The 23,857-nt window shown below is 45.5% G+C and overlaps 1 protein-coding gene across 4 annotated transcripts in view; it reads left to right on the plus strand.

Moving 5' to 3' along the window:
* CHD5 (chromodomain helicase DNA binding protein 5) overlaps positions 1-23,857 on the plus strand; it is a 78,664-nt gene that overhangs the window by 22,480 nt on the left and 32,327 nt on the right. For 2 of the 4 annotated variants that reach the window (XM_083628378.1, XM_083628379.1), the window contains exons 14-28: positions 6,896-7,007; positions 7,399-7,590; positions 8,104-8,304; positions 9,996-10,133; positions 10,716-10,837; positions 11,981-12,154; positions 13,552-13,693; positions 15,142-15,273; positions 15,691-15,808; positions 16,812-16,936; positions 17,620-17,851; positions 18,529-18,654; positions 19,474-19,646; positions 20,863-21,037; positions 22,850-22,942. In XM_083628378.1, the coding sequence (XP_083484504.1) occupies positions 6,896-7,007; positions 7,399-7,590; positions 8,104-8,304; positions 9,996-10,133; positions 10,716-10,837; positions 11,981-12,154; positions 13,552-13,693; positions 15,142-15,273; positions 15,691-15,808; positions 16,812-16,936; positions 17,620-17,851; positions 18,529-18,654; positions 19,474-19,646; positions 20,863-21,037; positions 22,850-22,942 (2,255 nt within the window). The remainder of the gene's footprint in view (positions 1-6,895; positions 7,008-7,398; positions 7,591-8,103; positions 8,305-9,995; positions 10,134-10,715; positions 10,838-11,980; positions 12,155-13,551; positions 13,694-15,141; positions 15,274-15,690; positions 15,809-16,811; positions 16,937-17,619; positions 17,852-18,528; positions 18,655-19,473; positions 19,647-20,862; positions 21,038-22,849; positions 22,943-23,857) is intronic. The other 2 variants (XM_083628380.1, XM_083628381.1) reach the window with 2 other exon arrangements.

The following is a 23,857-nucleotide window of genomic DNA, read 5'->3' on the forward strand; positions in this document are numbered from 1 at the left end:
TCCGTCCCAATTTTCACTGTTTGAAATATGGCAACCCTACCTTAAGAGTGGCTTAGAACAATCAGTGCTAAGATGGTCCCTGTCCTCAGACACACAATTTAAAGAGACAAGAGGAAAAAGGAATGGGAAGGAGGAGGGAAAAGTAAGCTCAAACACTTCTCAGTTCTTGTTGTTGTTATTATTATTTATTAAATTTGTATACTGCCCTTCATCGGGAGATCTCAGGGCGATTCACAACACAGAAATACAAGTTAAAAACATAATAAAAACAAGAGCAGAGAATGGAGGATATATAGGTTCTGTTTCTGTGTCAGTTCTACATCCAGCTTTGCTCTCAATCTTCCATTCCCATACTACACACCTATCCTTGCACTAGCTCTCCCTCCCCTGTCCTCCTTCCCTAAATCAGCCCCTTTGCCCTTCCACCTTTCACCAGGAGAAGTTGGAGTGTTTATGGATGTTCCACGCCACCCCAGCAGCTTAGCCAGCCCTGCCTTATTTCAGTATATTGAAGCCAGGGCTCTTACAGCTAGGGGCTAGAGAGGTGCCCAATCCCACAGTCTGTGTTTACGTCCATTTTGTCATCGGGTTCAAATTGACAAAGATCCCTTGCAAACGTCCTTGAGTTTTAATCTGAGATGCCATTGTTGTTTCTGTGGTTGTTGCAAGTGGCCGAAGAGATCATTGCAAGCAGATATGTCATATCTCTGGCGGGTGTGTGTGTCAGTTTTCATAGCTCAGTGCTTGTAATGCAGAAGGTCCCAGGTTCTTGTAATGCAGAAAGTTCCAGGTTGTCTTAACCATTCCAGGTTGTCTTAACCATTGCTAATAGTAACCATTTACTTTCCAGTCCAACATCATTCTAACTTTCATTAACTTTGTGATATTTCTTTAAATAGTCCTTGAATTTTTTCCATTCTTCTTGCGCTGCTTCTCTTCCCTGGTTTCGGATTCTGCTCGTCATTTCTGCCAAGCCCATATAGTCTATCACCTTCATCTGCCATTCTTCCAGTGTGGGTAGTTCTTGCGTCTTCCAGTACTTCGCAATGAGTATTCTAGCTGCTGTTGTAGCATACATAAAGAAAGTTATATCCGTCTTTAACACCCCTTGGCCGACAATACCCAAGAGAAAGGCCTCTGGTTTCTTGGGGAAAGTATATTTAAATACCTTTTTAAGTTCATTATAGATCATTTCCCAGAATGCCTTAATCTTCGGGCAGGTCCACCAAAGATGAAAAAATGTACCTTCAGTTTCTTTACATTTCCAACATTTGTTGTCAGGCACATGGTAAATCTTTGCAAGCTTGACTGGGGTTATGTACCATCTATATATCATTTTCATAATGTTTTCTCTTAAGGCATTACATGCCGTAAATTTTATCCCGGTGGTCCACAACTTTTCCCAATCAGCAAACAAAATATTATGACCAATGTCCTGAGCCCATTTAATCATAGCCGATTTAACCGTTTCATCTTGTGTATTCCATTTCAGCAGCAAATTGTACATTTTAGACAAATTCTTAGTACTGGGTTCTAACAGTTCTGTCTCCAATTTTGATTTTTCCACCTGGAAGCCAATTTTACTGTCCAGTTTAAACGCTTCATTAATTTGATGGTAATGGAACCAGTCTCTCACCTTCCCTTTTAATTTCTCAAAACTCTGCAATCTCAATTTGTCCCCTTCCTTTTCCAAAATTTCCCAGTATCTTGGCCACTTGGACTCCATATTTAACTTTTTAACTGCCTTGGCTTCCATTGGCGACAGCCACCTTGGAGTTTTATTTTCCAGCAGGTCTTTATATCTGTCCCAGACATTTAGTAGTGCTTTTCTGACAATATGATTTTTAAAGCTTTTATGTGCTTTAACCTTGTCATACCACAAATATGCATGCCACCCAAAAATGTTATTAAAACCCTCCAAATCCAAAATGTCTGTGTTTTCAAGAAGTAGCCATTCTTTCAGCCAGCAGAAAGCTGCCGCTTCATAGTAAAGTTTAAAGTCTGGCAGGGCAAACCCCCCTCTTTCCTTTGAATCCGTTAATATCTTAAATTTAATTCTGGGCTTTTTGCCCTGCCAGACAAATTTAGATATGTCTTTTTGCCACCTCTTGAAACAATCCATTTTATCAATTATTTGCAATGCTTGGAACAAAAACAACATTCTTGGCAATACATTCATTTTTATAGCTGCAATACGGCCTAACAAGGAAAGCTTTAAGTTGGACCAAATCTCCAAATCTTTTTTCACTTCTCTCCAAGTTTTTTCATAATTATCTTTAAACAAATTCACATTTTTAGCTGTCATATTTATACCCAAATATTTCACTTTTTTAACCACAGTTAACCCTGTCTCATTCTGAAACCTTTCCTTTTCTATCTGTGTCAAATTTTTTCTCCAAAACCTTTGTCTTAGACTTATTCAATTTAAATCCTGCCATTTGACCAAACTCTTGGATTATTTCCAAAACTCTTTTCGTGCTAGCTTCTGGCTCTTGCAATGTAAGTACTAAGTCATCTGCAAATGCTCTCAGTTTATATTGTTTAGCTCCGACCTGAATCCCTTTAACCAACTGGTCCCTCCTAATCATATTAAGCAAAACCTCCAGAACCGATATAAAAAGTAATGGGGAGATAGGGCACCCCTGACGTGTCCCTTTTTCAATCTTGAACTCTTCTGTAACCACATTATTTACAATTAGTTTGGCTTTCTGTTCAGAGTATATTGCACCTATACCATTTTCAAACCCTTGGCCTACCCCCATCCCCCGGAGGTTCTTCAACATAAAACTCCAAGAAATGTTGTCAAAGGCTTTCTCGGCATCCACAAATATCAAAACAGCTTTAGTGTTTATGTTCACTTCCAGCTTTTCCAAAATGTCAATTATATTCCTTACATTATTCGACAAGTGCCTTTTTGGGAGAAAGCCCGCTTGGTCCCCGTGAATCTCCTCCATCAAAACTCTCTTCAGTCTTTTTGCCAAAATATCAGCAAAGATTTTGTAATCCACATTCAATAACGAGATGGGTCGGTAGTTTTTAAGTTGGGTCTTTTCAGTCTCTGTCTTTGGTATAAGTGTAATGTAGGCCTCTCTCCACGTATCGGGTGCCCTTTTCCCTTCCATAATCTCATTGCAGACTTCCTTCAAAGGTTGTATCAACCCTTCCTTCAAAACTTTGTAGTATTTGGAAGTCAGTCCATCCGGTCCAGGGGATTTGCCCAGCGTCATGCCTTGAATGGCATCTTCTATTTCTTGTGCTGATATCTCCTGGTTCAATATTATCTTACTTTCATGCGAAACCTTTTTCAGCCCATTTTCCTCGAGGAACTGTTGTATGTCCATTTCTTTTTGCGGCCCTTATGTGTAAAGTTGTCTAAAGTAGTTCTGAAAACAATTCCTAATTTCCGCTGGGTTGCTTATGTTTTTTCCTTCCACTTCTATATTTGTTACCGTGTTGAGTTTTTGTCTCTTCTTTATTTGCCAAGCCAGTAACTTGCCACATTTATCAGCAGATTCAAAAGTCTTTTGTCTCATTTGTTTAATTCTCCACTCTAATTCTTGATTCATCAGTTCCATATATTGTGTTTGATGAAATTTGATTCCTCTTAGAATCTCTTGGGATTTTGGCTTCGATCTTAATTGTTTTTCCCCTTCTTTTATCTTTTCCAAAATTCTCTCCTTTTTCTCATTTTGCTTTCTCTTCTTTAAAGTATTTTGCTGAATCAAAAACCCTCTCATCACGGCTTTGCTTGCGTCCCATACTATTCTTTTTTCTACTTCAGACCTTAAGTTGATTTCAAAATAGTCTTTCAAAGTTTTTTGGGCCTTCTTACAGATCTCCTCGTCTCTAAATAAGGTGTCATTCATTCTCCATCTGAAGGAACCAGTTGTTGTTTGCCTCATCACCATCTTTACAGCATTATGGTCGGAGAAAGTTTTTGGGCAGATTTCTACTTTTTTTATATTCGGAGCCATACTGCTAGTCACCCAGATTTGGTCAATCCTTGTCCATGTCATTTTGGCTTCAGAAAAGAAGGTTCCCTCTCTTTCTAATGGGTGTTTTGTTCTCCAAATATCAATCAAGTCCATATTGTCAGTCATTTCAAAAAAAGTCTTTGGTAGTCTTCCATCTTTTGTTATTACCTGTCTTTGTGCCTTGTCCATATTTGTTGAAACCACTCCATTCATATCTCCCATCAAAATTAAGTTGTAATCCATATGATCCATCAAAATTTCATGCAACTTCTTAAAAAATTCAGCTTTCCCTTCGTTTGGTGCATAGATTCCCACTATCAAATACTTCTCTCCTTGAGATTGAATTTCAATTGCCAAATATCTTCCTTGATCATCTTTAAAAATTTGTTTCGGTTGCAATTTTTCTTTTGCATAGATCACCACTCCTCTCTTTTTTACTCTGTCTGAAGATATAAATTCCTGTCCCAGTCTTTTATTTATTAATATTTTTCTGTGTGCTCTTGTCACGTGGGTCTCTTGTAGGCAAATCAAGTCCAATTGGTCTTTCTTTAAGGCATGAAATATATTTTTTCTCTTCCTGGGAATATTTAAGCCATTACAATTCCAGGTTAGAAGTTGCAGAGCCATGATGGGATTATTTACTCCTTCCTCCTACAGCTCCCTGTTTTTGTTCCTCGTCTGTCGGTGGTACCGTGTTCGTGTCCAGTGATGGATGCCCTTGTCCTGGAAATGTCTCTTTCTGTAGGTCTTCTTCGTGTTCTCCCAAGAACTTGTCTTTATCACTTACAGTCTTTATTCTTCTCTTCTTTCCCTTATATTTAAAAGACAAGCCTTGGGGAAATTCCCACCTGAATGGTATGTAGTTCTTCTTCAGCAGTGTCACCAGGTCTTTATAATGTCCTCTTGCGTCCAAGATACTCTTAGGGATGTCTTTAAAGATCTCAATAAAAAAGTCTTCAATTCGAAGGGCTGTTTGGTAGTGCAGGTTCAATATTTTATCTCGTTCCTCCTTTGATCTTAGGGTAATAAGACAATCTCTGGGTCGATTTCTCTTCTGTCTTATTCCCAATCTAAATGCACTTTCTATCTTAAAATCTTCTTTCTTCAGCTCCTGCTTCCAAAAGTCAGAAAATTCTTTTGTCAAATCATCCACCAAGTTCTCTCCTTCCTTTTCAGGCACAAGTCTGATCCTCAGGTTCCTCTCCTTGCGTTGCATATCCTGCATAGAGAGTGCCAGTTCATATTCATCCAATTTCTTGTAAACTGGTGGAAATTTTTCCTCCGCAGCAGTTGCAATTTCCTTAGCTTCCTCGGCTATCTTTCGTGTTGTAGATGAATCTTCCAATAATTTCCCAATTGCTTCTGCATTTGAGTTCACTTTATTCCCTAGGTCAGTTATACTTTTAGTATTTAGGTCAATTTTCCCAGAGATTTCTTCAATTTTTTTATTTGTTTCAGCAACTTGTACTTTAGTTTCAGCAACTTGCAATTTAGTCTCCACACCTTGCTTTTTTAGTTCCTCCAAAGAGTCATTTATCTTCTCCAATACCTTGGCAAATGATTCTTCTGTAGACATTGCTTTCGCTTTTGGCTTTGCAGCCACTATAGTTCCAGAGGCTCCTGTTACAGAAGCCCTTCTTTGCATGTAAGTGTCAATTTTGTATTGTCTGCCAGATCTCAAGGTTGTTTCTTGTAACTCCCCTTTCTCTTTACCATCTGCCATAACAAAGTCTTTTAGTCAAGGTCATTCCCAGACTTTGAAATTCACAAACAAAGTTCTCAAATTTTAAACTCCACTTGTTGCTGAAACAATTTGTAGATCCTCTAGGGGGCGTAGAGTCAGTTCTATACTTCTCAAAGTAATCCCACACTCTTCAAAAAAGAAGGAATAAAAGTTTCATAGTCCCTTTCAATTTTTCTTTCCTTTTTCAAGGGGATCCCAGTCAATAGTGTCCTGTAAGTAACTTTGTAATGCCACAGAAACAGTGTTTCAAATTGAAAGTAACCAAAGTCAATTTAAGATATTTTTTAGCCTCTTATGGCAACAGTCCTTAGCCGGTTCCTTTTCTCCGGCAGTCCGATCCCAGGTTAAAGAGCAGCGATACTTAATCCAATTCTTTTAAATTGGCAGGGAAACACTTTTAAAATCTTCTTCCCCCTCCTCCTGCCTTCGGGGGGGGGAGTTCTTTGCTTTGGTGGTGGATTTCTTAAATCCCGCAAATTTCCTCTCAAGCAGTTACAGCTAGAGTGCCTTTCGCTTTGATCTTGCTACAGAACGGAAAGCAGACTTCCTTTTTAATGCTTGTCCGTCTCGGTGCCCAATTTCTTTACTTTTAGTGTCCAATTATATTTTAGCAGTCAAACCTACTCACGGATAGTTGTTCTTTTAATCCAATTTCCCGGGAAGAAGTCAGCGCTCTCCGCTAATGGCGACGCGGCTTCGCTTCGCAGGCTGGGTGAAGACGACTCTCAGCACCGCTCCAAGACCCCTCCGCTCCTCCGGAGCCTTTAAAAAGGCTATTTCGCAGCGTCGGGGGGGCGCAAAGGTGCCCGCCGAGTCTCCAGTTCACAGGCAACGCGCCTGTGATTTTTAAGGGTCCCCGCTTCGCCGTAGCTGACAGGACCCGAACCCACGAAGCAGATCTCTCCCGGAGCTCCGGTTGAGATCCGCCATTAAGCGCCGGCGCTGACCGGAAGTCTCCTCCATTCCTATCATCTCCAGGTAGGACTGAGAAAAGACCCCTGCCTGAACTATGGAGAGCCTGGACAGATCGATGGTTTGACAAAAATGATAATCATAGAATTGTAATGTTGGAAGGGACCCCAAGAATCATCCAGTCCACCCCCCTGCAGTGCAGGAATCACTTGGTCTAAGGCAGCTTCCTGCACCACACTGACTTTTGTGTTTGATTCCTTTGCAGGGAGATGATGTTGGGAGAGGAGAGCAGCCAGACCGCCAAGAGGCTGAGCAAGAAAGGGAAGAAGTTCAATGATGAGAAACTAGAAAGACCTCCAGAATCGCCTCTTGTGGATGTACGTTCGGGATACGGAAGGGGGGGGGAGAGCTTGTTTCCCCACCCCCTCCTCATACACGTTTACGTTTCCTAGATGACATTTTGTCCCCCTTAAAAATGGTTATTGAAAGCTTCTTACAGTTTCTTTCTCACCTTTTGGTCTGCTTCCCAGAGTTCAGCAGGCATTGGCTGCACAACATCAGGAATGCCATCGCAGTCGTAAGGGCCAGCTACTTGGTTTTAAGCAAAAGGAAAGGAAGATCAGCCCTTAGCAATTGCATTTTGAAGCAATGGAAGATTCAACTGCATACCCGACTTTTTTATTATTAGAAATCGATGAGTCAACTGGAAATGTCTTCCATTGCTTGACGGCTTTAATGGCATGCCTTGTTTTCTTCCTTCCCCTGCAGCCCACTGTAAAATTCGACAAGCAGCCGTGGTATATCGATACAACCGGTGGGACGCTGCACCCTTATCAGCTGGAGGGTCTCAACTGGCTGCGGTTCTCCTGGGCGCAGGGAACGGACACCATCCTCGCTGATGAGATGGGCCTCGGGAAGACCGTCCAGACCATTGTGTACCTTTACTCCCTATACAAAGAGGTAGAGGCCTCTCTTGTGCTATCCCTGACTTAGAACCACAGAATCGTAGAATTGTAGTGTTGGAAAGGACTCCCAAGGGTCATCTAGCCCACCCACCCCGTGCAATGCAGGAATCGCAACTCAAGAATCTCTAGCAGGTGGCCACCCAACTTCTGCTTAGAGACCGCCAATGAAGGAGAGTCCATCGCTTTCTGAGGGAGTCCATTCCACCATCAAACAGCTCTTACCATCAGAAAGTCCTTACTGATGTAAAGTTGGAATCACCTTTCTTGCAATTTGAATCCATTGCTTCAGGTCCTCCCCTCTGGAGCAGCAGAAAATCAGCTTGCTCCATCTTCCATGGGGCAGCCCTTCAGATATTTAAAGATGGCCATCATATCCCCTCTTGGTCATCTCTCCTCCAAGCTAAACAGACCCACAACCATTCTTCCTTACCTGGCCTCCTTTGCAAGGAGGTTGTTTATGGGGAAATCCCTCCCCTTTGCACAGAAACACCCCTCTTTCCCCGGACAGGGCCACTCCAAGGGTCCGTACCTGGTCAGCGCCCCCCTTTCCACCATCATCAACTGGGAGCGGGAGTTTGAGATGTGGGCGCCCGAATTCTACGTGGTCACGTACACGGGGGATAAGGAGAGCCGGTCTGTGATTCGCGAGAACGAGTTCTCCTTTGAGGACAACGCCATCCGGAGCGGGAAGAAGGTTTTTCGGATGAAGGTGAGCACTGGTTGTTGGGGAGTGAGCAAGCATCATGTGCTTATGAACATAGAAATAACTACCTTATATCACAATGGACCACTGCTCCATCTAGCTCAGTATTGCTGACACTGGCTGGCAGCCAGGGTTTCAGGTGTGGATCGTTCTTCCCAGCCCTCCCTGGAGATGCCAGACATAGTAGGTTGTATCCAAAGTAGTTCTACACAGAGGAGACCCATAGAAATGACTAGGCATAGCCAACTTAGGCCCCATTTGCACCAGAAAGCAGTATCATACCACTTTGAACAGTAATGACGTACCCCACACTGAATCCTGGGAACTATATTTTGTTAGAGCTGTTAAGAAATTTTAGAAGACCCCGGTTCCCCTCAGAGAGCTGCAGTTTAACAGAGCTACAAACTCTCAGAGTGGTTTATATTTTAATTTTTATTTATTTCTTAATAAATGATACAGGAAATTAAGATAAAGTAAACAAACAAATACTAATGCAAAAGCAAACTAAAGAAAATACATGTACCCCCTACCCTGCAAACAGAAACCCTACGTACCCCTGTGACTTCCCTCCACCACGACTCGACTTCCTTTAGCTCAAATTTAAATGCTATCAGTGCATTCTTTGGATAATGCATCTCTTATAGCCATTTCCAATTATTGTTCTCGCTTATATTCTACATACTTAATCCATGCATATCAACATACTCTTTTTAGAGCAGTGTTTTTCCATATACTCCTCAAAACATTGCCATTCTAATCTTAATTTTTGATTTGTCTGGAGCCTTATGACTGCTGTTAACTTTGCCATTCCTATAAATTCACTTAATTTACATATCCAATCTTCTTTTGTGGGTATTGTCTCACCTTTCCATTTACTGGCGAGAGCTATTCTGGCGGCTGCCGTGGCATATAGAAAGATTGTTTTCTTTTCCTATGGGATATCCTTCCCTAATAAACCTAGTAAATACGCCTCTGCTTTCTTTTCTATGGTGATTTTGAGCATCTTTTTCAACTCTTTTTTTTTAAAAAAAATATTTCTCTCTCAAAAGTGGTTTAATAACCCTTCACAGGGAACTTTTGAGAATTGTAGCTCTGTGCAGGGAATAGGAGATCTCCGAACAACTCTCATCACCCTCAACAAGCTACAGTTTGGGAAACATTTTTTAGAGTTTGAAGGGACCCCAAAGGCCATCTAGTCCAACCCCCTGCAAAGCAAGACTCACAGCTAAAGAATCTGTGACAGATGACCAACATCTGTTATGCCAAACCTTAGTTAAAACAAGCTGCCGGTTCATAAGCCTGCAACAAACAATAGCATCACATCATGGTTTGTTGGGTAGAAAACTAAGCATGGGTAGTTTGCTGGGCTGGGTCTATATGTTGAAGCAAACCATAGTTCGGCTTGAACCAAAGCTGGCTTAGCTTTGTGTGTGAACCAGGGCCATCACGGAACCTCGGAAGCTGCCTCGCACCAAGGTAGAATGCTTGCCTGCATAGCTCCATCTTGCCTATTCTGCTTGGTAGTGGCACTCCAGACTCAGTGGAAAGAAGAGGTCTTCTATTCATTCCTTGTAATGAGAGATGCCAGGGAATAAACCTGGGACATTCTGCATGAAAAGCCGGTGTGCTCTGAGCTCTGGGCCTCTCCCCAGATCACGCCTCTCTTGCTGGTGACATTGTCTCCTTGTTTCCTCCAGAAAGAAGCTCAGATCAAGTTCCATGTCCTGCTCACATCCTATGAGCTCATCACTATTGACCAGGCCATTCTGGGATCCATTGAGTGGGCATGCTTGGTGGTGGATGAAGCCCACAGACTGAAGAACAACCAGTCCAAGGTAGGTGCACCTTTTCAGGGCAGGTTGGCAGAGTTTGGTGCAGGGGTTGAATGACAGATGTGTTTCCTGAACTGCTGATAGCTGAGGCATGCTCCTTTCTGGACCCAAAACTGGAGGCACCACATTGACTTTGCACGAGAACAAGCTGGTTTGGGCAATGTGCAAAGAGACACAAGGTTACCTGTCCCAAGAGGAGCCAACAAGAACACCGGTCTCCAAATGAGGGAGATCATTGCTCTGGGGGTGCCTCCTAGAACCATAGAATTGTAGAGTTGGAAGAGACCCCAAGGGTCCTGTGCAATTCAGGAGGTACAGCTAAAGAATCTTTGAAGGATGGTGATCCAACCTCTGCTTTAAAGTCTCTAAGGAAGGAGAGTCCACCACCTTCCAAGGGGGAGAGGAGGGTGAACTTGATGGTGGGGCACTAGTTTCCATAGCAGCCTCTTAATCCTGCATCACATCACATGGGTTAGGAGGGTCAGTAGTCAGTGGCTTCTCTTTGAATGGAAGATTATGTGATGGTTCGACTGCCCAGATCCTTTGCCATAAGCTCTCTATCAACCCCTCCCCTTTTCTCCAAAGTTCTTTAGGGTGCTCAACAGCTACAAAATCGACTATAAGCTGCTTCTGACTGGGACCCCTCTGCAGAACAACCTTGAGGAGCTCTTCCACTTGCTCAACTTCCTCACGCCAGAGAGGTTCAAGTGAGTATTTAAGGACATCAGGAGACCCCTGCTGGATCAGGCCAATGGCCCATCTAGTCCAGCCTCCTGTTCTCACTGTTGCCAACCAGATGCCCCCATGGGAAACCAGCAAGCAGGACTCAAGCACAAGAGCAACTCTCCCCTCCTGTGGTTTCCAGCAACTGGTATTCAGATGCATTGCTACCTCCAGCTGTGACAGCAGAGCATAGCCATTGTGGCTAGTAGCCATCGGTAGCCTTTTCCTTTACAAATTTGTCTAATCCTCTTTTAATTCCACCCAATATGGTGGCCGGCACTGCCTCATGTGGCAGTGAGTTCCATAGTCTTAACTATGCATTGCGTGAAGGAGCACTTTTTAGAAAATGTCCAGAATCTTACAACATTCAGCTTCGTTGGATGTCTATGAGTTGCTGTGTTATGAGAGGAGAAAGACCACTTTCTCAATGCCATGCATAATTTTTTATAAACTTCCATCATGTCGCCTCTTCCCCACTTTTTCTCTAAACTAAAAAAAATCCTAAATGCTGCAAGTTATGCCCCTCCTCATGTACCTTCCAAAACAGATTTCCTCAAATGTGCTATTTTGGACTGCAACTCCCATCATCCCTAAGCTAGGGTTGATAGAAAATGTGTTCCCAAACAGCTGAAGGGCACCATATTGGGGAAAGCTGCTCTGTGGCAGACCATTGAACAAACCGCAGCTTGAGGCTGAAGCCACACCTTATGCTTTGTTTGGGACTGTGGATGTGCCTGTGGTTGGTTGGTGGTCTGCATGAAGACTTTGGAGTGATTCGGCTTGGTGTAAATCCTCGTCTTTCCGCTTTGCCTGGCCAACCTCGCAGGGCTGCCTTCCTGCTGTATTTAAGGCTCTGTTTACCAGATGCTAACTGCAGCTCTTGTTTTGGTGGCTTGCCCATGTGCCGGAGAGCGGCCCTTCCCAACCTGCGCTCAGGTATGGCTGCCCAGAGCTCCAGCCTGGCCAGCTGGCAACAAGACCTTCTCCAGACATTGCCTTGAAGCCACCCAATGAGGCTGTGCAAGATGCGTCCTGCAGGCAGAGCACGTAGCATTTGCTGTGCTGGAGTGCCCTGGCTGCCTTCGCCAAGCCCTGGCTGCTCCATAATCCATCCTCTGCATCCACAGCAACCTGGAGGGCTTCCTGGAAGAGTTTGCAGACATCTCCAAGGAGGACCAGATCAAGAAACTGCACGACCTTTTGGGACCTCACATGCTCCGGAGGCTGAAGGCCGATGTGTTTAAGAACATGCCTGCCAAGACAGAGCTGATTGTCAGGGTGGAGCTGAGCCAGATGCAGAAGTGAGTTCTCCCCTTGCAAGACCTACTGGGCCAGGCCATAGCACAGTGACTGAGCCCTATGGCCCACAGCTTGGAAACTGGGGGGCAGGTGGGGTGCTTTTATTTGCAGTGGTTCCGGTGGCCACATGTTTCATCTGCATGTGGACCCCCAACTTTACTGATCCATTACCATAGTTAGAGAAATGGTGGGTGTGTCTATTATTATTATTGGGAATTTTATCATGCTCTTTAGCAGGAAAAAGCTCCCATATAAGTCCATAGTGACTTCCACAACAGTCCTTGTCCTCAGACTTGTAGTGGAAAAGGGAATGTGAGAACACCCACAACTCCCCACCCTCCACAAAAAACACACACGTGAAACACTGACAGAAAACTCATTCCACTCATCCATCATTTATTATACAGTCCCAGGCCTGTCAAAACAGAGTAGACTGTTTATAAAAAATCAATCAATCATTAAAGCATTCACTTGTGGCAAATATAATGTGATACAAAACATGATACACACGTGTCTTTAAGAGACAGCATGACACAAGCATCAAGCATGGTGCACGACCTGCAATTAGAATAATAGTGTCATCTTGTGAGAACTCTGAGCAGAGAAGAAGTTTGGAAAAGCGAGCAACACCCCCTCAAAAAGGAGGCAGCGCTTTCAGCTGACCCCCCCAAAAAAATGTCCCCAAAAACTTTCAAAAATGTAACAAGGGGAGGGGCCTTGGAGGGTGGTGGTGGTGGTGATCCCCCAAGCTACATTCACTAGTTTTCCGAAGGCCGATGGTGCTAGCCTTTTACACACAGGGCCTCCACTTCCCTCTTCCCCCACTGGAAGGCCATTCCAGAGACAGCCTGTTTGCCATCATTTTTCTTCCAGGAAGAGAGAGTGCCAGGGACTTGTTGTGTCCTTGTCTACTTACAGGTTGAGCAGATGGGAAGCAGGGAAGCCCATGTGCTCCCTCAAAGGCCACTGCCCTCCTGCTCTGTGGGGCTGCTTCTTAACAGCTGCTACCCCCAAAACTCTTGTTCTCTTTTGTGTTTTAGCCCCCCTCCCTTTCACTCTTCGTGGCAGGAGAGTGTGGTTTTCGTTCCAAGCTCCAGAAACATAAGCAAAGCATCACAACCCGTTGAGGAAGTCCTGGTAGCTTTGTAGAGGTATACGATTGCCTGGGGAAATGCTCATATCCCCCCCCCCCTTGCCCCGTTCACTGCAGGGTAGTGTGTCTAGGATCTCAGACAGAATCATAGAATTGTAGACTTGGAAGGCATCCAAGTCTTTATTTTGCTTATGGCTGGGTGGGGATCTAGCATGTCCCTTGTGAGTCATGGAAATGTTACAGCTTCCATGGGAAGCCCAGAAGCCCCTTAACTAAGATGCCCTTTCCCCGCTTGTGTTCACACAGGAAATACTACAAGTTAATCCTGACAAGGAACTTTGAGGCTCTGAATTCAAAAGGTGGAGGCAACCAGGTGTCCCTGCTCAATATCATGATGGATCTCAAGAAGTGTTGTAACCATCCATATCTTTTCCCCGTGGCGGCTGTGGTAGGTCTGTTTCTATTTCGTGCCATCCCTCTCCCCACCTTTGCTCCAAACTGGAGCTCAGATCAGTGCATTGGGTGGGTGGGCTTGCTAGGCAGTTGCCCATCGTAGAGTTGGAAGAGACCTTGAGAGTCATCAAGTCCAACTCCCTCCAATGCAGGAATCTCAGCTTAAGCATCCATGACAGATGGCCATCCAACCTCTGCTGAAAAATCTCCAAGGAAGGAGAGTCACTCCCGAGGGAGTCCAGATGGACTTAATAAAAGTGCAGCAGTGGGGCTCCTCTGTATGAATCAGAGCTGGTGGTCACCAGTGTGCTCCTCTTTCTCTCTTCACCATCTCAGTCTGAAGAGGTTCTGAATTCTGGGTGGAGTCAAGGGTGGTTTGGACATGGATGAAAGGTCTGAAGCTTACTCCAGCCAAGGCAGAGTTGCTTTTGGCCAAGAGGCCCAACAACCCAGTATTGAGGGGTCTCCTTGCTCTGGATGAGGTCACTCTCCCCTTGAAAGATCAGGTTTACCATTGTAGGTGGGGGAACTCCTTGACCCAACTTTGCTCTTTCATAAGAACATAAGTAGAGCCTGCTGAATCAGGCCAATGGCCCATCTAGTCCAGCATCCTGTCCTCACAGTGGCCACCCAGATGGCATTCAGCAAGCAGGATCTGAGCACAAGAGCCCTCTTTCCTCCTGTAGCTTCCAGCAACTGGTATTCATTACTGCCTCCAACTGCAGAAGCAGGATATATTGCATAAACCTTTTATTTTCTTTATTCCATTTGCTTAAGAACTCTATGCATTTTTTACTCACAGTATCTTAAGCCAGCAACCAACAAAATGGGTTGTCTCTTGCTAAGTCCTACTCGCAGCAGACCCACTGAACTTAATTGGGCCCAGGTTAACCATGCCCATTAAACTGCATGTGTCTACTCTGAGTAGGACTGCTGTTGGATGTAAACGGTGTGTTTATCTGTTTAGTCAGCATTATAAAATATTGTCATTTGCGAAGACATTCTTGTGTCATTTTGGTGGGTTCTAACTACTGTGGATTTTTGATTTTTTTCTTGTGGACCTCTTAAGTTATTCAGAACATAAGGACATAAGGAGAAACTGCTGGATCAGGCCAGTGGCCCACCTAGTCCACCATCCTGTTCTCACAGGGGACAAGCAGTTACCCCAAAGAGAAGCCCGCAAGCAGAACCCAAGCATAACAACCCTCTCCCCTTTTGTGGCTCCTAGCAATTGGTATTCAGAAGCATGACTGACTCAAGCACAGAGAGTTGGCTTAGACTGAGCAAGACCACTGGTCCATCCAAGACCGGGTGTGGCTTCATCTCTCTGGAGACACTTCTTGCTCACCCAGCGGCCTCCTAGAAGAGGTCATGTGCTGTGCAGGAGCTGTTCCCTTGCAGGCTGGACTTAGCCATTCCCCACTCACTTCCCTTTGCTCTTAGGAAGCCCCGGTATTGCCAAACGGATCCTACGACGGCAGCTCACTGGTGAAGTCGTCTGGGAAGTTGATGCTGCTGCAGAAGATGCTCAAGAAGCTGAGGGATGGTGGCCACCGGGTGCTCATCTTCTCCCAGGTGTGAACAGGTCGAGCAGCAAAGGTTGCATCCACACGGCCATTTATTCCATTTCCCAAAAGAAACTGTTAATTTCCGCATCTTATTCTTCCACATGATGTGAAAGCACTTCAGGAAAACTTTGGGAACGTGGGGCTTGTTTAGCGCTCATTTTAGTGTTATTTGAGTCTAGAAAGAAAAGGAAAAAACAACTTGTTTGACCAAGAAAAATTGTGGGAGTAAAGTGATAAATGTTTCAGAGTTGTATACCAGCGTGCAGTTACCTTCCTATTGTTTTCACAGGGGAATCCTGGGGCTGCCGTAGAGTGTATTCTGTTTCCGAGTACTTTGGGCTTAAAGGGACCTTTAATTGTTTCTTTTTATTTCAGGTGGTGCACTCGCTCATGGTCTGAGTATTTTATTTTAATTTTTTAATAGATGACGAAGATGCTTGACTTGTTGGAAGATTTCTTGGAATACGAGGGTTATAAGTATGAGAGGATTGATGGCGGCATCACTGGAGGACTGAGGCAGGAAGCCATTGACAGGTTTAACGGTACTTCAGTTTTGGCTTTTCCGTGTTCAAGACGCAGGTCTTGCTCTGGCCTGCAGGTGGCTGGTGGAGAGGTAGTGGTGGTGTAGTGGTTAGAGTGTCGGGCGAGGACCTGGGAGACCAGGGTTCAAATCCCCACTCGGCCTTGAACCTACCTCACAGGGTTGTTGTGGGGATTAAATGTGGAGGGGGAGAACCATGTAAGCCACTTTAAGCTCCATGGAGGAAAAGAGGGGGGATATAAATGAAATGAATGAATGAATGAATGCTGGGGAACCAGCTGGAGCTCAAAGCCACTGAAAGTTTGCAGGATTTGATGTCTTTCCATTGCAAGATACATAGGATGAAGTGGTTTCTTTGTTATCCAAATGGCCAAAAAGGGTTGGGGACTCATGTTATTTAGCTTAATTCTCATGGACTAGCATAGTTTTCATTCCAGCTTTCCATTGGTTAAAGAGCTACCTCTCCTGCTGCGTTGGTTTCCTGGGGGCTCCCCCTGGCTGGCACAGTTTCATTTACTTATATGTCCCTGGTCCCTCTGCAATTCCTTCCTTTAGCTGCAGCCGGTTGGGGGCTGAACAGGCTAGATTGCCAGATCAGAAGGAGGCGAGCTCAGAGCAGAGTCTTGTCTGCAGGCTTCTGGACCACTAGAGCTTTTCCTCGCTCTGTTTACCTGCTTCTCACAGCATGCTAGCCCTTCCTTTGTGGCCCACAACTTGAAAACGATGGACTTAAGCCAACACAAAATGAATTTGCTTCTACTACTGATGGAGCAGTTTAGCCAGCTCTGGTAGGGCTCTATAAACGCCCCAGAAAAGGGTGCTCAGGTTGTCTGTTTCTCTCCTGCCTGCTTCTGGATCACCCCTCTTTGTTTGCCACTAACTGATCTTGTCTTCTCCCCACCCCCCTTGAAGTCAGTTACTAACCCTGACACTTCTCTGTCTCCCCACCCCTCTCGTCTCTCCCCACCCTCACCCCACAACCTTGTCGATTTTGTCATCCTCAGCACCCGGAGCTCAGCAATTCTGTTTCCTGCTCTCCACCAGAGCCGGAGGTTTGGGCATTAACCTTGCAACAGCCGACACAGTCATAATTTACGATTCTGATTGGAACCCCCACAATGACATTCAGGTTAATTCCGTCGGTTCTCCCTTGCTGCCTTTGTAACCCCCGGAGTAAAAGGCACCCCGCTCACACCTGCCATCTCCCAACCTCCCACCCTCCTCTTAGCATCCCTCGCCTCATTCCCCACCCCCTACCAATCTTGCTAGGGTCCCTCAAAAGCTCCCCCCATCCCTGGCTCCAAAGCAAGTTGCTGGTGTTTCCTAGAAATGAATGCCTGTTTTTCTGACTTCGCTCCTCCTTCTCCTCTTGTATAAATCTTTCCTTCTCCCCCTCTCTGCCCACTGCCATTTTCACAAGGAAATGTTCTGCTGGCTGGTTTTTGTTTTTGTTTTGCTGTTTTTCCTTTGCTTCAGCATTTGCTCCAGATGTTCCTCATTTTATTGATGGCTGAAAAATGAAGTTGCTGAAATAATTTGTTCATTTGGGGTGTTCGCATGACTAAGGCTGCATTCACACAGCGGTCTACTCCATTTCCCCAATGTTTCCATAACTGTTAATTTCTATGTTATATTTGAGCTTTCAAGCATAAAGGCCCTCTCCCCTCCTTTGGCTTCCAGTGTTCAGAAGGATTTCTGCCTCCAACCATGGAGGGAGAACATTGCCATTGTGGCTAGGAGTCATTAATAGTCTTCTCCTCCATGAAGGGTCCTCCATGTTATTCTGAAGCATCTCATTGTTCATCCATCCAGGCCTTCAGCAGAGCCCACCGGATTGGGCAGAATAAGAAGGTAATGATCTACCGCTTTGTGACGAGGGCATCCGTTGAGGAGCGCATCACCCAAGTGGCCAAGAGGAAGATGATGCTGACGCATTTGGTGGTGCGCCCGGGCCTTGGCTCCAAGTCTGGCTCCATGACGAAACAAGAGCTGGATGACATCCTGAAGTTTGGCACAGAGGAACTGTTCAAGGACGACGTTGAGGGTGAGATGGCATGGCTGTGCTTGAGGATCCATGCATGAGTGGGGAAGGGTGGCAGCGAAGGGGGAACCATGGATGGAATCTGGAACCTTCTGCATGCAAAGCAGGTGCTCTGCAACTGAGTCACAGTCCCATTCCAACATAAGAAGCTGCCTTATACCTAGCCAGACCATTGGTCCAGCTTGCTGAGTATTGTCTGCACTGACTTACAGCAGCTGCCTAGTGTTGCAGATGGGGGACTTTTGCAGTCCTACGTGATGTCCAGGATTGAGCCTGGGGCCATCTGTGAATTACTCTATCTCTGTATTTGAAGGGCCAAGGTTCTAGACACCTCACTTACTTGAAAGATCAAGTTTCTAGACACCTCAGTTACTTGAAGGATCAAGTTTCTAGACACATTATGCAGTTGAAGTTCCAGGTTCTAGATATCTCAACAGTCAACAGGCTCAGGTTCTAAACACCTCAACCAGTTGATGGACAATGGTTCTAGACACCACAGCCAGTCAAATGATCCAGGTTCTAGATAGCTCAACCAGTCAAAGGGTTCTGGTTCTAGACACCTCAAACAGTTGAAGAACCAAGGTTCTAGACACCTCAGCCAAGGTTCTAGACACCTCAGCCAATTGAGCTTTACTTGGACTTAGTAATCTGTAACACTCACATTGTTTCCTCGCTCCCAGGGATGATATCTCAGGCCCAGAAAATTGGCATACCTGAGGCCATGACCCCTTTCATGGAGGCACCAACCTGCAAAGGTGGGACGGTGACTCCTGGCATGAAGAAAAAACATGGCCCTGCTCCACCAGGTATGTGAAGGATAGAAGGCACAAAGGCCACCAACGCTGACATTCCTTTTTTGCTCTGGAGTTTGTATGTGAGAAGCTAAGACGAGGTGTCAAAGGGGGCCCTTCTTATCCGGCCTCCTCTTCTCACCGTGGCCAACCAGACACCCCAAAGGGAAGCCAACCAGCAGAACTTGAGTGCCTAAAGCCTCTGAAAGTGGGGGCAGAGCACAGCCCTTGAGACTAGTAGCTGTGGATCTCCTTATCCAACTTGAATTTATCTAACATTCTTTTGAAGCCTCCCAGGTTGGGGGCCACCACTTTTTCTTGTGGGAGTGAGTTCCACAGTTTTAATTATGCGCCGTGTGAAGAAGCAGTTTCTTCGGTCTGTCCTGAACCTCTCAAAGTTCAGGATGGCCCCATTAAGTTCTGATGTCAAATGAGGGATAGAAGAAGTTTCCCCCACCCACTTTCTCCTGCAAATGATCTTATGCACCTTTATGTTCTCACGCCTTTCTTTTCTAAACTAAAAAGCCCCAGGCATTGTAACCTTTTCACACAACAGAGTTTGCCACAGTCCTCTGATCATAGGAACTCCTTCCTGCAGGAGGCATTAATGGCCACCAACCTAGATGGCTTGAAAAGAGGCTTGGACAAATTCATTGGACAACAGGAAGGTTGTTAATGGCTACTAGCTTCAACGGCTCGGAATGCTTCTGTTTGCCAGTCTCTGGAAGCCGCAGGAGGGGAGAGCACTGTTGCTTGTGGACTTCCTGCTGGACCAGGTGGGTCATGGGCCTGATCCAGTAGGCTCTCCTCACACGCCTATGTTCTCCCTCCCAGGTGACAATAAAGACGTCGAGGACAGCAGTGTGATCCATTACGACGACGCGGCCATCTCAAAGCTCCTGGACCGCAACCAAGATGCCACTGACGACACGGAGCTGCAGAACATGAACGAGTATCTCAGCTCTTTTAAAGTGGCCCAGTATGTTGTGAGAGAAGAGGATGGTGTGGTAATGCGTTCAGAGTCATGGTTTACCTTCCTTTTCAATAAGTTTGCTTATTTCAGGGTGTTGCGTTTTTTAAAAACACACAAAGCAACATTGTGCATGGCACACTAAAATGTACACACACACACACACACACACACACAACTTTCTAAAATGGTACAAATAAAACATATAAACAAATCTTACTGAACGCTTAAGGACAGTAATACCCACCTGCCATTGGAATCTGTTCATCGGGGCACCGAAGAACACTCCATCGGGCAGAGATTGGTGGTGGTTTGTGATTCTGCCATCTTGAAAATCTTCAAAGCCCAAGCCAAACCCATGTTTCTAGCCCTTAAGTATTTACTCATTTGTTTATTTCACTGTGTTCATGAATCGCTTCCCGTGAAACACCTCTGAGCGATTTAGCAGTAGAGTCACAGCCAGGCAGCAAAGGTTGCCTCGTAACTTAAGTGTTGGAGCAGCTAGTTCATTTATTGTCCACCCTTCGCCGTCAGGTCCTACTTACAGCATGAAAACACAATGTGAAAAACAATTAAGAACAACTTGCCGCCATGAAAAGAAGGTGGGTCCTAAAAACAAACACCTCAAGTGTCAAAAGCCAGGGTAAAGAGGTGCAAATTCAGCATTGGCTGGAAGCTGTGCAATGAAGGTGCCAGACACACCTCTGTGGGGAGGCATTTCCACAGCTCAGGGGCCACCACAGAGGAGGCACTCTTGTGGTCCACCCCCTCCTGAAGAGGAGCTTCCAAGAGGGCCCCCTCTGCCAATCACAGCACCCGTGAGGGTCTGTAGGGAAGGAGATGGTCTTTCAGGTATTTGGGTCTTGAGTTGTTTAGGGCTTTAAACATCAATGTGAGCATCTTGCATTGGGCTGGGAAATGAACCAGCAACCAGTGTGGCTGTTTTAAAGCAGGTTATATGTGATCTAAATGGAACCCCGGCCAGTAGTAATCTGGCTGCTGCATTTTGGAGCACCTGAAGTTCCCAAGTAGTCTTCAAGGGCAGCCCCACGTAGAGTGCATTGCAGTAATCCAGTTTGGAAGCTTCTTTCTTTCTTTCTTTCTTTCTTTCTTTCTTTCTTTCTTTCTTTCTTGGACTGCAGCCCTGCCATCATGCCCCATGCGAGTGTCTCCTTTTGGGAATGGTTACTGGGGACGGTTACTCTCAAAGCTGTGGTTTGAGAGCTGTCCCCTTCTCTCTCTTCTGCTTGCAGGAGGAGGTTGAGCGTGAGATCATCAAGCAGGAGGAGAACGTGGACCCCGACTACTGGGAGAAGCTCCTGAGGCACCACTACGAACAGCAGCAGGAGGATCTGGCCCGTAACCTCGGGAAAGGGAAGAGAGTCCGGAAGCAGGTCAACTACAACGACGCCTCGCAGGAGGACCAAGGTGAGGCTGTTGTGGTCCAGGGGTGGCAAACCTGCAGATCTCTGGCTACTGTTGGACTCCATCTCCCATCAGCCCATGGCCAGTGGCTAGAAATGGATGATGGCAATTGTAGTCCAGGAACTTCACTCAAACATATGCACTCATCCTATCCAGTAACTTGAAAACTAGTTATTCGCAGACAATCTTTCCAGGGGTGTCCCCACGTTACACTGTACGTGGGTGCAAGATACCTGTAAATGGGTTCAGCTACTCGTGAGAAAGAGCCTACATGTGTTTAAACTTGACATGTGCAGCTGCCCCCCGAAGGAAGATGTATTTTGCTCACACAGTGATTCTCTGTGCATTCTCTCCACGGGGCTATGATCCTGACCGGTTTTCTTCTGTGTGGTTTAGCTGTTGGACTAGATGTCTCTTTGGTTCCCTTCCAATTCTACAATTCTCTGATTCTATTTGTAAGTGAGCATTCAGGGGAAAGGATGGGAAAAGCTTTCATCTGTCCTTTTGAGAGTTTCCTTGCTGCTCACATTTTTAATGTAAGGGTAACCAACCTGGTGCCCTCCAGATATTCTGACTACAACAACTCCCCTCAGCCACAGTTGGCATGGCCAATATCCAGGGAGGATGCAAGTTTTGAAGTCCAAAGCATTTGGAGGTCACCGTGTTGACTACCCCAATTTAATAAGTTCCAGATATTTTTTAATGCTGCCAATCAACCCAATGTTCTCTGTGCTGGGTACATTTTGAAAAGGGGGGAAAACTGCATAGGGTACAACTTGGATGTAAAATCAGAACTAAATTTAAAAGAGAATCAGAATAAAAGCAAAGTTGAAATCAGCAAACAATGATGCTTTTGATCTACAAAGAGGGGTGCCTAACCTGTGAGATCCCTCCAGCTGAAGCCCAATGGCAAATCCCAACACAGTACAATTGCATCTTGCACAAGGCTTACATTCTGGGATGTCGCGTATACCCAAACTGGCCCCTTGGAAAAGCCCCTGAGTGACCATCGACTTACCCGGGGCACCAAAAAAAATATTAAATGTTAAACATATGGAACGTTTGCAACCATCAGTCAAGAGAATTAGCTGGCCCCTATTTATGGGTGCATTGATTTATTTGCAAAAATGCTTTAATGTAATGTAAAGCTATTTCTGTGAAAACAATAAAAAAAACCCCAACAGTATTCAACCACTTTTCCTAAAAGCAAGTGTAAAAATCAAAGAAGAATATGCAGCTGCAAGCCATAAATAAAGCTGGCGTGTGCAGAGAACAAATGAAATCAAGAACAAAAAGTCCAGGAAAGTAGAAATCCATGGGTAAACATGTATGTTTTTCATCTGCCTAACAAATTACTTGAGGGGGGTGGGCATTCCCGAAGGTGTTTGCTGCCCACTAGAACGGCCCACTGCCACGTTGTCACCAAGTGACAATCTGCTGATCATTGCAGTGAGCAGCAGGGTCTTCTTGGAAGTTCAGCTTGGACTGTGTTTGGGGAGGTGACCTGCTAGGTATCCCCCCCCCAAAATTGTTTAAGTACCTTTTAAATGTCAACAACCGAATCTTGACCTTGGCGGGCTTATCCTTTGCCTCTTGCGTTGTTGTTGTTTAAATATCCGTTGCGAGGAGATGATTATAATGATGCTTCAAACGTTCATGAATGTGAGTTCGCGCTTGCGGGTCAAAGTGGCAAAATCCTCGCAGTCCCTTGAGGACTTTGCCACTTTAGCCTACTGCTGCGCCCAGCCTTGAGCCTCTTAGCATCGGACCCCTTGCTTCTCCCTCTTGAGACCCCTCCCTCTCCTCTGCCGGCAGAGTGGCAGGACGAACTGTCCGACAATCAGTCTGAGTACTCCATTGGCTCTGAAGACGAGGACGAAGACTTTGAGGAGCGGCCCGAAGGTCAGAGTGAGTCAGACCTTTGTTACTTCGACGGCACCCTGTCCCTTTCCTCGTCTGTGCTGACATCAGCCAGGCATGTTCCAGCAACTGCTCTTGGGCCCTTAGAGGCTGATCCCGGCAGAAGTGGGAGCAAAGTGGATGGACAGCAGACATTTGCTCAGCATCCTAAGAATCCACTGTGGGTGTTGGAGCAAGGCAGAATGGGGTGCAAAGGAAAAGGGGGGTCCTAATTCCTTTGTGCAATTACCCCTGGTTGACCTTGCAGACCTGGAATTCATCTTTAAAGTCCAGCCTGCAATCTTCCTTGTCATGTCTCTCCCCCTGCCCCCCCCCCAAATCTCAGACCAGTGGCTCGCAAACTTTTTTTTGGTCCTCCGCCCCCTTTGTTGCATAAACCCATCCCCATTGCCCCCTATAAAAAGCATGATTCCGAACAGCAGTTTGCACGACCCAGCATGGAAGAGAAGAACACGGTAAAATTCAAAACAGTCACAATTCATTGCACGTCTATTCAAAATTCAATTAAAAGTATTAATTGGACAAGATTTATGCTTGCTGTTGTCTCTGGTAATTTCTCTCGCTTACAGCATGGATGCTGGGTGGATGTTCTGTATTATTTCATTAATACTATTGCTACAAAATTGCTGAACTTGATCTAGCAACACTATTCTGATAGTCACTTGCACCTCCAGCACCTCCCTGCCACCCCCTTGCCTCTTAGTGCCCCCCCAGGAACTCCCCCCCCCCCGCAGGGGGTACCACCCACTTTGGGAACCACTGGTTTAGACCACCCTTCCCTAAGCTGATGGCCTCCAGATGTTTTGGACTACAACTCTCATCATCCCCAGCCATCACAGCCATTTTGGACCACAGTTCCCATCAGCCTCAGCCGGCAAGGTCATTTCAGACTACAACTCCCAT

Source organism: Podarcis filfolensis (genome assembly GCF_964270895.1).
Source record: "Podarcis filfolensis genome assembly, chromosome: 8".
Lineage (NCBI taxonomy): Eukaryota > Metazoa > Chordata > Lepidosauria > Squamata > Lacertidae > Podarcis > Podarcis filfolensis.